The following is a 16,609-nucleotide window of genomic DNA, read 5'->3' on the forward strand; positions in this document are numbered from 1 at the left end:
GCACCCAATCTATCATGACATCTACTTTTAAAGTACATATTAAGTTGTGTAGTTGATTCTACAATTGTCATCAGAAACTCTCAACACTCATCAAATGTAACTCCACAGAAACAACGAATGTTGCTAGATAACATGACTGAAACTACCTAGATGACAACTTGGCCCAACAGGAACCCTCTCAATTGAGAGACAGTATTTTCACTGTTACAAGGACATGTCTCAGTCAGTGGCCATCAGACATAAACATATGATAGACAATCACTTTTCCCACTCAAGATGGGACTGCGGGTTATTTTGGGACTCTGGAGTATTTTTGTAATATCCACAAAGTCTGTTTCTGCCTGAGGACCATGACAAATTTTCAATAACTAAGGTATTTTTTTACCTACTTTCTGGACCCCTTCAGTACAAACAAAAGCCTTTATCAAGTGGCTAGGGTATTACTAAGGAAGGGAACTGTTATGTTCTGAAAGCATGGGCCATATGTAGGATATTGTAAGAATTGGGAGAATAGTATAGGAATGAATCATAAGGGAATATTTAGTATGTTCATAGTTGCTGTAAAGATCACTGAAATTTGCTGTCTGAGACGTAATAAATTTATGTTCTTATAAGTCTTGAAATATGTACCTATAATTAATTTCTTTATGTGAAAATCAGTATCTGGAGAGTGAATTTTCTTTGTTTTTATCCGGTCTTGTGACATCTTCTTTCATTTTGAAGGCATACTATGCCAATGTCTACTTTCATCCTCATTTTAATAGTGCTTTGGCCCTGATGCTTGCATCTTGTGTCCATAAGGATCACTGTGCTTAATTCTGATTTGTATGGAGAACCAAGGATCACCTGCTCTCTTCAAGATCTTGAATTTAGTCACATTGCCAGGGATCTTTTGTCATTTAAGTGAGGATAGATATGGACACAATTAGGGGCCATTATTCAGATGGCCATTGAATCAAAGAAACAGCACAAGGCTGAGAAAGAGGACAGATACACTGCTGCGAAGATACTTTCCAGTGATACAAAGCTGCACACCAACTTAACCTGTTACATTTTGATGTCCTGTGAATTGAACATTATACATAAACAAGGAGTGGAATGGAAAGTTCACAAGATGCTATAGGGGAAAATTAACTTTCTGCTACTAAGAAAAGACAATGCTCTCTGGAGCACTTCAGGCCCAAAGGCAAAATTCCACGCTTGACAATACTGGTCTAACCTATTTATAAGGTGACTTGAATTACGTATTTCTTTTCAGTTGGATCTAGTGAAAGAAGGGTTATCTGAAATTTTAGCTACACTCTTTGTAGCCTGTCCATTTGAGCAACAGGAAGATAGCATGATATCTTCAAAAGGAATTTGTGATGGAGAAAGAAACTGCAAGGAGCACCTGGCCATCCTCCTGGGGGCATGGGGGTGTCCAAGCCTTCTGTTCCCTACCTATAAGATAAGTGACTTTGGAAGTGTTTGTTCCTGGACAGAATAGAACACTGGATGTCATAGTAGGTGCTCCATATAAACTGAGATGTCATTTGACTGACTTTTTGAGTGCTTGTACCAAGAAATTATTTTCTTAAAAAAGAAAGTGTTTACCAGCAAACAGGGATGACTGCCACTTAAGTCATCACTGTAAAGTGATATGCTATACAACAAAAGGAATGGGGAGGAAACACGCATGCATATCCTATTGAAAAAAATGTATGAAGATCAAACAAATGTATAAAGTGAAGAAGAAATCCACAAATTGATGGCTACCCACGGAGAAACTTATTGTGTGTAGTCAGAATATGGTTGTAGACTTCTGATGCTTTTAGCAACCAAGTCATAGCTAGCTACCTGGACTCGTTCATTTGTTTCTTCTCAGACACCAATTTTTAGTGGCTTTTACCACAATTTTAGAAAAGCACACTATACCAATTTGGGGGTGTTAAACTGTGGAATTTATTAATGAGTAAAACTTTAATAAAATCAGTAGAACCAAGTATATATTTTCACTTTCCTTTCCAATTACAAAATGTACATTTTGAAATCATTGTTTATTTAATTTTGTTACTTAAATACTCATATTAAACATTTGTATATATTATAAATATAAAGTTTACCATAAACACACCGTTGATAAAAATTAAAATAACTTAAAATCACATTGATATTACATTTACTATCTAATCATCTACAAACAATGTTTGTAATAAGGTATGATGTATTTTGTAATGCTAACGGAGTGCAGAAAATGAACTCTGGTGTTATATTAAGTATCCTGAATAAAGTCATTTGGCATAGTGACAATCTGAATTGTTAGTCGTAGAGCATATTTTCACATGACATTTCCTGAGGCTGAGAGCTCACCAGAGTGCCTGTGCAGAGCAGAGTGACCAGGCCAATGAAACACTCAAACCAGCTGTTCTCTACTATCTTGCAGCAAGTTTTCCTGATGTTCTTCCAAATCTTTCCATTCCTAGATTCTCTACTGACTTGACCAGTTGAAGATTTGCGTTCATAACCTGCCAAGAATGGAACTGTTAGAAGCAATCATTTAGGGAACTTACAAAGGATCATGAAGGAAATCAGTCCACCAATGTTACCCTAAAATGTGCACACATGTGAGATAGCTTGTCAATCATGTTTTGAATACTTGGTACAATCATTTAAGACACAATTACTCATATTGATATATATATATATAATAGTAAGTCAATACATTTTCCCTGAAATTGATTCTTAAACAGCATAGAAATGGAGAACCTGAGAGAGAAAATTTACAGAGGTACTCAGGAATCCAAGTACTCCATGGGTTCAGTACATGCAGCTGTACAAAGCCTGCCTTCTTGTCAGAGTTAGCACAAACAAATCTATAGCTCAGTAAGTAAATGATTACTGGGGTGTGTGAAAAACTGGATTTGAGTGTAAGATAAAGTTAAAAAATTAATTTTAGTGCCAGAATATGCTTCTTTACTAAAACTTGAATATATTTCTACCATTGTCTTAGTTGATCAATGCCCTTGAACTTAAGTTGTTGAAAAATTTGTGTGTGTCTGCATACATACATCTCTTTCTTTGTCTCTCTCAGACTCTCTCTGTGTCTCTGTCTCTGTCTCTCTCTGTGTGTGTGAGTGTGTCTGGTAGTACACTTGCACATATGGCTTCTTGAGAAGTTCATGCAGGGATGTCTTTCTTTCTTTTTTTTTTTAACTTTGAAAACTGAATTTAATAAGCTTTAAACACAAGTAAATTACACAATGTGTTAGATGAGGAGAGAGAGAGAGAGAAATCAAAGCAATTAGAGGTATAGTGGCTGCTGTGTGAGATGATAGAGAGAGAAGTCCCCTTGAAATTTTAGGTAGGATGTCACAGTAGGCAATTTCATTTTTTTTTCTTTTTATAAGTTATCTTGTTGTTTCTTTATTTTTTTTAATTAGGTATTTTCCTCATTTACATTTCCAATGCTATCCCAAAAGTCCCCCATACCCTCCCCCCCACTCCCCTACTCACCCACTCCCACTTTTTGGCCCTGGTGTTCCCCTGTACTGGGGCATATAAAGTTTGCAAGTCCAATGGGCCTCTCTTTCCAGTGATGGCCGACTAGGCCATCTTTTGATACATATGCAGCTAGTGCTTCTACATCTATGTTTTGAGACAGGTCTCTCACTGAACTTGGAACTCACCTTTTCCACTAGACTGGCTGGCCTGCAGGTTCCTGGATCCACCTGTGTCTGCTTCACCAACACAGGGATTATAGACATGACTGCCAGGCTTAGCTTTTATGTACATGATTGGGATGCAAGTTCAGGTCGTTCTGGATTATATAGCAAATGCTCTATCCATATCATATCCACCCTGAGCCATATTTTGAACCCAAATATTCTTATTTTAAAGCTACCAATTGAGCATTTTTGGCAGTTAGTAATTTAATGACTGCAATGATTTCAAGCCTAAATCTCTAGTAATTTATTAATTTTGCTAGTAAACAAATTTGAATTATAAATCACCAAGAAGCATTAAGTATATTCTAGTGTGCCAAAGAGCTCCCTGAAATTGTATTTTATATGTACTCATCTTTATATACATATATAAACATATAATTATGCTTCATTTTTGAATAAAGTATATAGAAAATTAAGTTGACTCAATTCATGAAGTAAAAATTATTTTACTTGCAATAAAATATAGTGTCAATATAGCTATGCTTCCTGCTCTACTATAATGTATTTAGTTTTATCAGCTAAAGTATGCAATTAAATAAAAGCTTTAGATATATTCTTAGTATTATTTATGCCATGAAATGTACATTTGAGTAAACTATCAATATTATTTCACTAATCACAAGTTCTCAGAGTTCCTTTCTGTATCAACTATGTCAGTCACTATCTCTATAGGCTTAGTCAATGGGTTAGGATGCTGCTGCTGCTGAGTGTTGCTATTCTTGGAAAAGGTTATCTTCTAGGAATTCACACACAAATGGATACCCTACCCCACAAAAATAAATTTATATTTGCAACCATTTTCTGAAGTTCATTACTGTTTAGATAGGAAGGCAGTGCTGGGAAGAGTAAATGGACACAGACAGACTGACAGAAAGATGAAATGAAGGTATTGATGTCAGAGACAGCTTTTACCTACCACATTACACTGTACCAAACAGACTCTTTCTTTTTCCTAAAGATGATTCTTTTCTTGATACTTATTGTATCTGTTAAGTTATAGGCGTGCTGATATGCATACATTTCAATATGTATGTAACTTTTTTTTACAATTGAAGTTCTAAGTGAATATTGCATCATTGAAATTCAGAAATATAGTCTATTTTAGAATAAAGTTACTAAAGAAACAACTACTTGCCATTTTTATGAAGCTTCGACTTTTCATGTTCATAGACCATTTCTTCTTCTTCAGAAATAGCGATATCAACTGTGCTGCACTCAGATGAACTAGACTGCTTCATTTTCTAGAAAAAATTATAGCCCCAACAAAAAGTTATGGTCAATGTTTAACTTGATTATTGTGGGTTTGTTTCATTTTCATGAGTAAATATGATATACAAAAGAAACATTATCAAAGTTAAAAGATTTTGAAGTAGTTGTGGCTAACCTGGAATGAAATTCATTATGTACATATTTGCTTTATATGTTACTTTGAAATACTTAAGTGAAAATAACTTTGAATAAAATTAAAGTTTAGGTATAAAGGACTTTACTTATTGTTTATAAAATAATTATGTTATGAATTTTAAGACAATTCACACGGGACATATATGTGTTGTTTTAATTAGACAGACACATCACAATAATTCATTCTACCACTGAGTGGAAAATAAATTTCATTGTAACTGCTTAATCCAATCCAGATAGTTTTGTGCTTGTCAACTTTGTACATGATGTTATAACGATGTGAAAAGAGAAACACACAGAGAAGAGGTCTCTTGACAGAGTGGGGCAAGTGGATAAAGCCATATAGGAAGATCCTGGAGAGAGAGTGGTTCGTCATTTCCCACCTGCCCATGACTGAGGCTCAAGGCTGCTGAGTCAAAGTGTTTATCGCTTTGTACATGTGGCAGACACTTGGTTTCCTTGACTTTGAAATGGACATAAACACATACTATCCTTTAAATACACCAGAATCCTATAAGTCAGTAGCACCAAAAGGTATTTCCTGATTTAGACAAATCACACATGAGTATATAAAAATGTTATTACTGCAGGATTATTTAGATAGATTTTGGAAAAAGAACTTATTGATACTTGGTCATTCCTTGCAATGTTATGCACAATCAGTACAATAGAATGCTTTCTTTGCTTTAGCTTTTACACGACCAGTTGTCATCTCAGTATAATGTGTTGCTTAAGCAAAGAAACAAATTGGGCAGAAAACTATTTTATATATATATATATATATATATATATATATATATATATATATTTGCACACTTGCTATAGATATTATCAAACACTTGTCCATATGATATTGATGTGATCCTTCAACAGCTTTACTTTTAATTATATCACATAGAACTCAAAATATAAATTATAAATTATAATTTATTTTAGTAGGTTACTGAATGTCATGAAAATGTATTGTGATATAACACTATATTTTTAAAAGCTTCACAACTTGATGCGTAGTTTGATCAGTCTTATGTACATAATAATATTTCAATGGAAGAATAAATGTATACAAATGAAAATATATTTCTTAAATTAGTGTTTTACAATCTTTACTAGTTGTATTTTTAGACCAAGGTACACTAAATATTCTGGGACTACATAATCGACAAAATGACTAATTAAAATATATAACTAAGCATATATGTAAAGGAATAAATCTTTGAGAAATTATTTATCCAAATATAGGCTTAAATAAGCATACGGTATTATTGATAGATTCTAAAATTCAATATTTACAGTTATTTTACATTGTTCTTTTATTCTGTATTTTGTGCTTTAGACTTTCTAATGATGTTATTAAGATTTTCTGATGAAAACTTGGTTCTATTTACTATGCTATACAGCAGTTCTATGTAGAGCTGCATGGAAACCAAGTCTTCAGAGAAGAAAGATACGTGTGAATGTTTGAGGAACAGGGATTCCAATCATCTTGTGATTAAGGATAAAGAAAGCCAACAATATTGATGTGCTCAGAGGGAAGTTTTGGGGCTACTGATTACTCATCCTGACCTTGCATCAGAAGGCACATTTGAGGCATTATAATAGAACACATATGCCTAACCAGCAGAGGTTTGATGAAAGGGCTGCCAAGCATGATGGGGACATGGAGAAGCTGTAATCTGTCCTTCTCTGGGGCCTTAGACTGACCTGAGTTCATGCCCAATGAGACTCAGAACTTGAAGCTGATACAGCACATAGTGCTCGGTGTAAGAATGGCTCTTACTGAACTTTACCTTTTGATAATGCATTAAGTTATTTCTAAGTGGAAAGGATACAACACTAAATATTTCAGAAGCTAAGTGAACAACAACATCTAGCCTTTTTAATGTGTGCGCTATTTTTTCTAAGTCAGGAATTTATAAAATTACCAACTAGTCAAAATTCAAACTAGTGACTTTATTATTTTTTCAGTCTTAATGTATTTTATTTTTATATATGGTAGACATGAATGGACTAAACTTTCATTCTTAGCAAGCAAGAAAGAATCATGCCCTACTCTTTTAAGCTATTCTCACATCTTGAAGATGATAATACACAAGGAATTCGCATCTCCCAATCATATACCTTGATGTTTGACAAAGGTATGTATGTGCTTTAAAAATCATTTTCATCACCACAAATTGTCTTATTTATTGATATATAGAATTTCACAATTATACCATCTTATATCTCCAGAATATCACTTTACTCTAGGCAAATTCACAACTATTTCTCTTACTTCTTCCCTCTAAAAGAAATATATCTGCATTTTCAGATAAAGAAGCAAAAGCTTGGGCACTTACATAATTTGGTCAAAACCATGAAACCCAGTAGTTAGGTAAGGCGGATTTAGAATCAAATGTGCAATTTAACTCTATAACATCAGCATTGACTTATTTCTTTTGAACAAAACCACAAATCCACACTAAAAAAATGAATATAATTGAACACCTTACTTCTTTACTGCCTCCATTCCCAGACTTGCTCCGAGTCTCCTTGTTATCCAGATTTTCTATATCAGATTCTCCTGAAGCAATCGGCACAGTTTCAGAGGCACTGGGACTAGCAATCAGCGATTGGCTCTCAGATTCAGTCACTGGAGTTTTCTCAGTGCTGCTGCTCTGGTCCTTATATCTGAGGAAAGTTTGGGTGTTGCTCAGTTCAGAAAGAGTATGGCCAGAAATATTCTCTTTAACACTTGGATCACATATTTGGTCTGTTGCTTCTGTAGGAACACTTCTTTCTGTGCACATTATTTTAAGAAGCACGGAGTTTATTCCCGACTTTATCCTTGCCATGGCAAGCTGAAGGTTTTTGGCTTCTTTGTTCACTTCCGTTGTAGCATCATAGTAACTGAAAGAGCTCACCAATGTCACAAAGAGGTAAAGTATCTTTAAAAAAAGGAAAATGACATTTAATGTATCTTGCTTGTTTTGTTTAATATGATTAAAAACAGACCTCTGAAAGTTCTAGTCTGAGACATGAAAACTTATCAACTGCATCACAGTGCTCATTGGCTGGTGCCTTGCTAGCAGATTATGTGAACAGACTTCTGCTTCATTGTTTGGTGAGTTGCTGGTTTTGCTGGTGTAGTTATAGTGATTTTCTTTTGATGCTAAAGATTGAACAAGAGGACTCGGGAACTTGTGACTGCTATCAGGAATTTTACTACTCCACCAAACAACAAATTGTAAGTTCACAACACTCAGCTGTATAGTTTGATTTGTTTCTGTTTCCAGGGTGAAAATTAGAAGGTTTAGAGATGTCAAATCTAAAGGCTATTCTAGATTGTCCTATGCCAAAATCTTACTTCCTCGCGGAGCCAGGTTTCCTTAAAGTGAGAGAACAAACACTAACTTAGAAACAGGTAGTATTACAAGTGGCAGACAAGCACTTTACTAACAAATGCCTATGGCAAGCCCATTTTCAGTTGAACCCTGTCCAGCAACATGTGCAAACACCCTGCAAAAGAATGGTAAGCTCCAGCGAGTTAGGCGTAGTACTGAGCTCAAATACTACATTTAAAGACATGGGAGCAGTCATTACATAAAATACTGTCTCATAGGAAATGGATACAGACAACGATTGCAAAAACTAATTCAAAATCATTGTATATAAATTACTTTCAAAGCAACAGTAGTGTATATTTTGACTTTGTGATCACTTAGAAATATAATCAAGTCCTGTTTAATTTACAGACAACCACTTTGATCCTATTTTCAATTGCTGCATATATGTACATATGTATATACTATTTTTAGATTATTGTTTTTCCTTTTTTTAAGTCTTTTGCAAAACAATTTATTTTCATGACAAAAGAAAAAGAAAATTTAAATAAATCTATAAGAAAATATAAGAAAAACAAGAAAATATCAAGTCCTTTTTTTGTTCAGGGGGACACATTTAAAATTTTTTTATGCCATTTGATTGATTTAGAAGCAGTGAAGGTTCCTTTATCAATTCATTTGGCAGTAGTTCAATGGTAAAGAAATTGAAAATTAAAAGCTTTCTTCCTTATCTAATGCAGAACACTTGTATACATATTGGTTTACAATCATTGGTGCACTGCTTGGTCAACTAAGAATAAAAAAAAATATTGTCTAATGACAAGTTCACAACATATCAATAACATTAGTATCTGTGGGCCTGTATTTGAGGCACGAATGCTCCATTAACAATTTACACAATGGAGTACTACTCAGCTATTAAAAAGAATGAATTTATGAAATTCCTAGCCAAATGGATGGACCTGGAGGGCATCATCTTGAGTGAAATAACACAATCACAAAAGAACTCACACAATATGTATTCACTGATAAGTGGATATTAGCCCAAAACTTAGGATACCCAAGATATAAGATACAATTTGCTAAACGCATGAAACTCAAGAAGAATGAAGACCAAAGTGTGGACACTGTGCACCTTCTTAGAATTGGGAACAAAACACCCAGGGAAGGAGTTACAGAGACAAAGTTCGTAGCTGTGATGAAAGGATGGACCATTTAGAGACTGCCGTATCCAGGGATCCATCCCATAATCAGCTTCTAAACGCGGACACCATTGCATACACTAGCAAGATTTTGCTGAAAGGACCCAAATATAGCTGTCTCTTGTGAGACGATGCCGGGGCCTAGCAAACACAGGAGTGGATGTTCACAGTCAGCTATTGGATGTATCACAGGGCTCCCAATGGAGAAGCTAGAGAAAGTACCCAAGGAGCTAAAGGGATCTGCAACCCTATTGTTGGAACAACATGATGTACTAACCAGAACCCCGGAGCTCTTGTCTCTAGCTGCATATGTATCGAAAGATGGCCTAGTCGGCCATCAATGGAAAGAGAGGCCCATTGGACTTGCAAACTTTATATGCCCCAATATAGGGGAATGCCAGGGCCAAAAGAATGGGAATGGGTGGGTAGGGAAGTGGGGGGCGCTATGGGGGACTTTTGGGATAGCATTGGAAATGTAATTGAGGAAAATATGTAATAAAAATATTAAAAATCAAAAAAAAAAAACCTCAAAAAAAAAAAAAAAAAANAATTCCCCAGATAATGGCAGTATGCAGGTAGGTTGACAGCCACTGTTGCATTTAAGGGCTTCTTAAAATTTAATGGACAAACAAATCTTTTGGGAATAGAGGTACAAGGTGAATTATGCTTCCATATACCTGAATGGAATTGGAAACTACAGGTCTAACCATTTCCACATGATGTCAAAGCTACTTTGATGAACAATGTTATGACAGTATGCTAGCCAATAGAAATGTGGAAATCACACATGTAATATTAAAGAAAGGATATATTAATTCATTTCATTAAACTATATGCTTTTAAATATTATTATAATATAAATGCAAATCTATTAATGCACACATTCTTTAGTAATAAGACAAATCCAGTATATATTTTTCAGGTACTACATGGCTCAAACTGGACCAATTGTGTTTCAATCGGTAATCACCAAGTACCCCACTATTTTGGACAACACAGCTATAGATCACTTGATTCTATCAATCCATCAAATTCAAACATATACAGGTTAGCAGGGTTTGTTGTTGTTGTTGTTGTTGCTGTTAATAAAAAATAAAGGCCACTAATACTTACCAATAAGTTTCCAATTAAAATGACCATCATGTAAAAAGGAATACACCAGGCCTGGCCTGCAACCTCCATACACTCCCATAATGTCTCTATCCACTCTCCACAGAGGATTCGGAACACGGTCATGTAGGCATGAAGGAAGTCTATCATGTGCCAGCGTTGGGGTTGGCAGTCTTCCTTTATGTGGCAGACACAATCTTTGTAACTTCGACCAAACAGCTTCATGCCGAACACAGCAGAGAAGTAAATGAATATGCAGAGCAGCAGGACCAAATCTTTCAGGGCCATCAATGAGCTACCAAGGATGCGCATCAAACTCTTAAATGGTGGTCCATATTTCCCCAGTTTTATAAATATCAACTAATAAACAAATGTAAAATAATAGGGAAAAAATCAACAGAAGGTCAGTGTTGATTATGATACACAATTAAAGTTTCATCAGAATCATGTAGTCATTTATATATAGATTTTAAAATCATATCAATTTCAACATTATTGATAAAAACAAGTGTATTACTTTACATTCATAATACATCTTACACATTTTATAATTTTATATGCTAATTCTATATATATGTTCTTAACCTACTTGTTAATTCACAGTCACTATTATATTTTTCTTATTGTGACAGGTTTGTATTTTATTATCTGGTGAGCAAAAACATCCACTCTTTGTTTTTGTTTCTCTTTATAACATATTTGGTTTTTCTTAATATTAACTTTCTCCAACATTTATGCACATTGAAAACATTAACTATTATTTTCAGAACTAAAGGAATTTTACAGAGGATCTAATATTTCCATTTAAAAATGTTTTAGTATTGTCCTTTTATGTTCAAGAAAGTGAGATATACTACAATAAAATAAAAATTTGGTCTTGAATTCTACTTACTGGGACTGATATAAAAACAGCTAGTCCTTCAACATCTGCTAGCAAAATTTCTGTTAACCCCAAAACCACAAGTATACTGTCAAAAATATTCCAGCTTATTTGAAAATACCCATATGGATGCATAGCGATTATCTTCAAAATCATTTCTATTGTGTAAATTCCAATAAAAACCTGAAAGGAAACCAAACATATGGTAAGAAAATTTCCGCAGTTGCATTTAACACTCAACAAACAGGCCTGTGACATGCAGGGAAAGTCACACTCACACACAGGCCTGTGACTTAGAGAGAGCTCCACACTCACACACAGGCATATGGCATGGAGGGACCTCCAGACCATGACCTGCTACACAGTTCTTTTCCGGCCCTTGTTGGTTTAGGTCTTTATTATAATACATTCATACTTTAATTTTCAATTTTAAGCCCTAATGTATGGAATATTGCAATTTAATAAAAGCTGTTCTTGAGGAAAGATTATCTGAATAAAAGTGATTACATTTGAAATGCTTCCTTGGAAATATGGAATATATATTAAGACACTGAACCATTAAACTCATGAATGAATGTAAGAAGTACATATTTATGCATGTGCACATGGATACAATGACACTTGCTGAAAAAAACAGGCCATAAATTTAATGGAGCGTGAAGAAGGTATATAGGAGTCCATGTGAGGAGGAAAGGGGAAAATGCTGTAACTATATTATAATCATTAAAAAGTACATACATGATCAAGAAAAGAACAGAATAAATGTATGGAAATGATATTTCAAAAGTTACGCTGGCAGTGATTTCTAAACTCAACAATTTCATTTATTCATTAAAAAGTATGTGTGTGTGTGTGTGTGTGTGTGTGTGTGTGTGTGGCAGGGTGGAGGTGCATGCCTTTATTCCCAGCACTTGGGAGGCAGAGGCAGGTGGATCTTTGAGATCAAGGCCAGCCTGGTCTACATGGTGAGTTCCAGGGATGCACAGAGAAACCCTGTCTTGAAAAATACTGCCTAATTTAAAATAGCCAGAAGCTGGAAATAGCCAGATATCCTTCAACAGAGGAATGGATACAGAAAATGTGGTACATTTACACAATGGAGTTCTACTCAGCTATTAAAAATGATGAATTCATTGAATTCTTAGCAAATGGATGAAACTAGAAAATATCATCCTGAGTGATGTAACATGAGTTATGTCACAAAAGACCACACATGGTATGCACTCACTGATAAGTGGATATTAGCCTAAAAGCTCAGAATACCCAAGATACAATTCACAGTCCGCGTGGAGTTCAAGAAGGAAGACCAAAGTGTGGATGCTTCATTCCTTCTTAGAAGGGGGGACAAATAATCACAGGAGCAAATATGGTGACAAAGAGTGGAGCAGAGACTGAAGGAAAGACCATACAGAGACTGTCCCACCTGGGAATCCATCCCATATACAGTAACCAAGTGCAGACACTATTGTGGATGCCAGGAAGTGTTTGCTGACAGGAGCCTAATATAGCTGTCTTCTGAAAGGCTCTTTCAGAGCTTAGCAAATACAGAGGTTGATGCTCGAAGTCAACCATTGGACTTAGTATGGGGTCTCCAATGGAAGAGTTAGAGAAAGGGCTGAAGGAGCTGAAGGGTTTTGCAACCCATAGGAAGAAAAAAGATTATCAACCAACCAGACCCTCCAGAGCTCCCAGGAACTAAACCACCAACCAAAGAGTATTGAGGGTTCCATGGCTCCAGTCACATATGTATCAGAGGATGGCTTTGTGGGACATCAATGGGAGGAGAGGCACTTAATCCTGGGTGGGAGGCAGGAGTGGGTGGGCATGTGGGTAAGCTCCCTCATAGAAGCAGGGGGAGGAAGGATGGAATAGGGAGTTTCTGGAGGGGGAAAATGACAAAGGGAATAACATTTGAAATGTAAATTTAAAAAATCCAATAAAAAATCAGGAAAAAAGAAGAACAAACAAAAAACAAACCAAAACCACAACAACAAAACAACCCCCCCCCCCGAAACAAAACAAAAATACTCTGTGTGTGTGTCCGTACATGCCCTTGTTTGTATGTGTGTGTGTGTTTGTGCACATGTGTATTTGTGTATGTGTTATGTAAGTGCAGATGCATGCTGAGTTCAAAAGAGTCAGATCTGTGCTGAAGCTGGAGTTACAGGCAGTTGTGAGCTGCCTGCTGGGGTGCAAGGTGCTCTAGGAACTAACCTTAGGTCCTCTACAAGAGTACTACATACTCTTAACCACTAAGCCATCTCCTTAGAGTCCCATTATTATAGTATCAACTATGTATATTTTGAAATGGACTGCTGGCTTGTTTTGTGAATAGTACTTAGCTACTATACAGAATGCAGTTAAAAATTTAAGCAACATTCATTTGCTTGGGCATTAACATGTTCATAAATCCATAGAAATCTATTTTATTTTTGTGTCATATTTGAAAAACTACACAGAAATCTCAAAAGTACCCTGTTAAAATGATAAGCACCAATCTAACATAAAGAGAGTCAGAGGAAACAAATGGGTCCATGTACTGCTGTAGTCAGGATTCAGAATGCAGAAGAAAGTTACCATTGATATTATCATACCCCTGGTCTCTGCTCATTATAGGACATCCATACCTATAATGTATGTTTGGTACGGATTAAACAATAAATTGCTTCCATTTAATTTCATTCCCAGGAGACAAGGTAGGATTGCAAATTTAAATGATAGAATCTTGAGTTTTGATTGTCAAACTTCTGATGGTAACACTATTGACAATGTAGGGGCTGAAGTGAACATGGTATGAACATACCATCTTACCAACACAATCCATGCTTTCAGCAGCATAGTGTGGTTATAAGATTAACCAATAAGGATAGCAATTACAAAATTACAAAACCCTGAAACTATGGATGAAAACAATGAATGATGGGTTCTTACCAAGTTTCCAACGTGAAGGAGAGACCTGAGCTCCTCACTCATTGGAAAATGTTCTAGGGCGAGGAAGCATATGTTCAAAACAATGCAGATGACAAGAAAAAGATCAGCCAATGGGTGTGTTATAATTCTATCAGCAAACTCATTCAGTTTTACCCAACAGGGAGAGCATTTCCAGATGAAGCAGGATCTAATAAACTTATGCCAACATAGTGGGCATTTCTTCCTGGATGTTTCTGGTTCTAAAATGAAAGATGAAAAAGTTAACTATTGAAAAAAATGTTTGAATTCTTGATAGTAGACAAAGTTAACTATTGAAAAAAATGTTTGAATTCTTGATAGTAGACAAATTTAACACTTTCACGCACAGAGCTCTGGAGATCTTGATTTTGCATGTTTTAATTAGCAAATACAAACAGTCTATACTAATACACAACAAGGTGAAATCAATCTCTCCTATTTTGTTTGTGAATATTGAGCTAGAAAAATGTAATGTAAATGAAGCCAACAATGTATTAATAGGAAAGCATAAATTTCTCATAAACCAAGTATGGGTGAGAATAAGATGATTTTTAATTTCTAGATTTATATGCTTTATAATTTATTAGCTTTTGAAATAGTCCACGATAAGGAACACCTGGTCAAATGTAAAAAAAAAAATAGATGAATCTAAAATACTCCGAGTTATTGTGATTATAGAGGTGAACTTTGAAGAACAGGAGATTAGAACAAAGACTGCCACCAAAGGTCCAGATTTATCTTCCCATCCCAACAGAAACACCAACAGTCTGAAGCTGCGCTGAGATTTACTAACATAATATAACAGCCAGTTAACACATTCTTTATATTTTATGTTTCGGTTGTGGTGAAAAATCCATGGACCATGGGAAACAGCAATCAGTAAGCAATTAATTAAAAGACTCTGCTCTTGCAGAAAGACTAGCACTCCATGGACATTCAGAAGATATTCCAACTTAGCCCATTGCAACTGCAGCAGGAGGTGACTACAAAATGCTTATGCCGACTACTGAAACTGACACCATACAGCTGTTATTTAATTCTACCTCTTTACATCTGTGTCTATTTCTTTCAACTGCAACTGGCACCATATGCAGTTTGTGACTGTACCTTGATACCTTTTAACAACATGCTCCATGGTTGGACACTTTATTCCTTTATTTGCAAATAGTTCAGTACTGTGAATCATTCAATACCGTGTTGTGTTCAGGTATTTTCAGGTAGTGTTTTCACTTTACCTTCTCTGTGTCCGAGGGTAGTGTCTTCCAGTATATCCAGTGTGGTATTTATAGAAGTTGGGGATCTTTTCTTCATTTCTATTTGTGTACTTTCCATCTAAAAGGAGGTTAATGGGTTTAGTGGTAGCTAGCTCTCCATCAACCCACCATTACAATGTGACATTTACAGAATATTTCCATATTGACCTTCACAGCTTCTTGCTTCCAAGGACTTTCTGTGTTCCATCACTTGCCCTTCCTATGGTATTGGTTGTACTAGAATTATTTAGAATTAGCTTGAAAATAAATGCTAAATTTGGAAGGCAATCAAAATTTTCACTCTGAGCTGAACAATAAATAGAACAGGATAGTAAATGTTAGCAGTACTATTTATATTCAAAAAATAATCTAAAACAATTACCAAGTTATTATAAAATATTCATTTGACAAATATGTTCCTGTGTAATGAGAATATCTCCCTAAAACCACAATATTTTTGTTCAAAGATATACTAACTTTATAATGGGGCTAATTCTATCAATAAATTAAAATATTCAGATATATGATTAAATAAATTTTGAAGAATCTAAGGTGATGGTGTGGATTTAAAGGGTTGTTTGGATAGAATATGTGTGGCAGGTGATGAGTTAAGTGGTCTAACTTCACAAATGAATCATTTCTTCAAGTGCTTCATGTCCCTTGACATGTTTTCAACATCTGCTCTGCTCTGTTTATCTTCTATGGTTTACTTTTATTTATTGTTTGTGAGTGTACTTGTACTTGCTGTTCTCTCTCTCTCTCTCTCTCTCTCTCTCTCTCTCTCTCT

General features: G+C 35.3%; 1 protein-coding gene across 1 annotated transcript in view; it reads right to left on the reverse strand.

Moving 5' to 3' along the window:
* Window positions 1–16,609, reverse strand: part of Scn7a (sodium voltage-gated channel alpha subunit 7) — a 94,898-nt gene that overhangs the window by 13,379 nt on the left and 64,910 nt on the right. Inside the window, exons 11-17 of the mRNA XM_021156416.2 lie at window positions 15,805–15,901; window positions 14,552–14,790; window positions 11,633–11,803; window positions 10,744–11,100; window positions 7,598–8,032; window positions 4,840–4,945; window positions 2,350–2,504 (exon numbers count right to left, since the gene is read on the reverse strand). Coding sequence (XP_021012075.1) covers window positions 2,350–2,504; window positions 4,840–4,945; window positions 7,598–8,032; window positions 10,744–11,100; window positions 11,633–11,803; window positions 14,552–14,790; window positions 15,805–15,901 — 1,560 coding nt within the window. The remainder of the gene's footprint in view (window positions 1–2,349; window positions 2,505–4,839; window positions 4,946–7,597; window positions 8,033–10,743; window positions 11,101–11,632; window positions 11,804–14,551; window positions 14,791–15,804; window positions 15,902–16,609) is intronic.

This window comes from Mus caroli, chromosome 2 (genome assembly GCF_900094665.2).
Source record: "Mus caroli chromosome 2, CAROLI_EIJ_v1.1, whole genome shotgun sequence".
Lineage (NCBI taxonomy): Eukaryota > Metazoa > Chordata > Mammalia > Rodentia > Muridae > Mus > Mus caroli.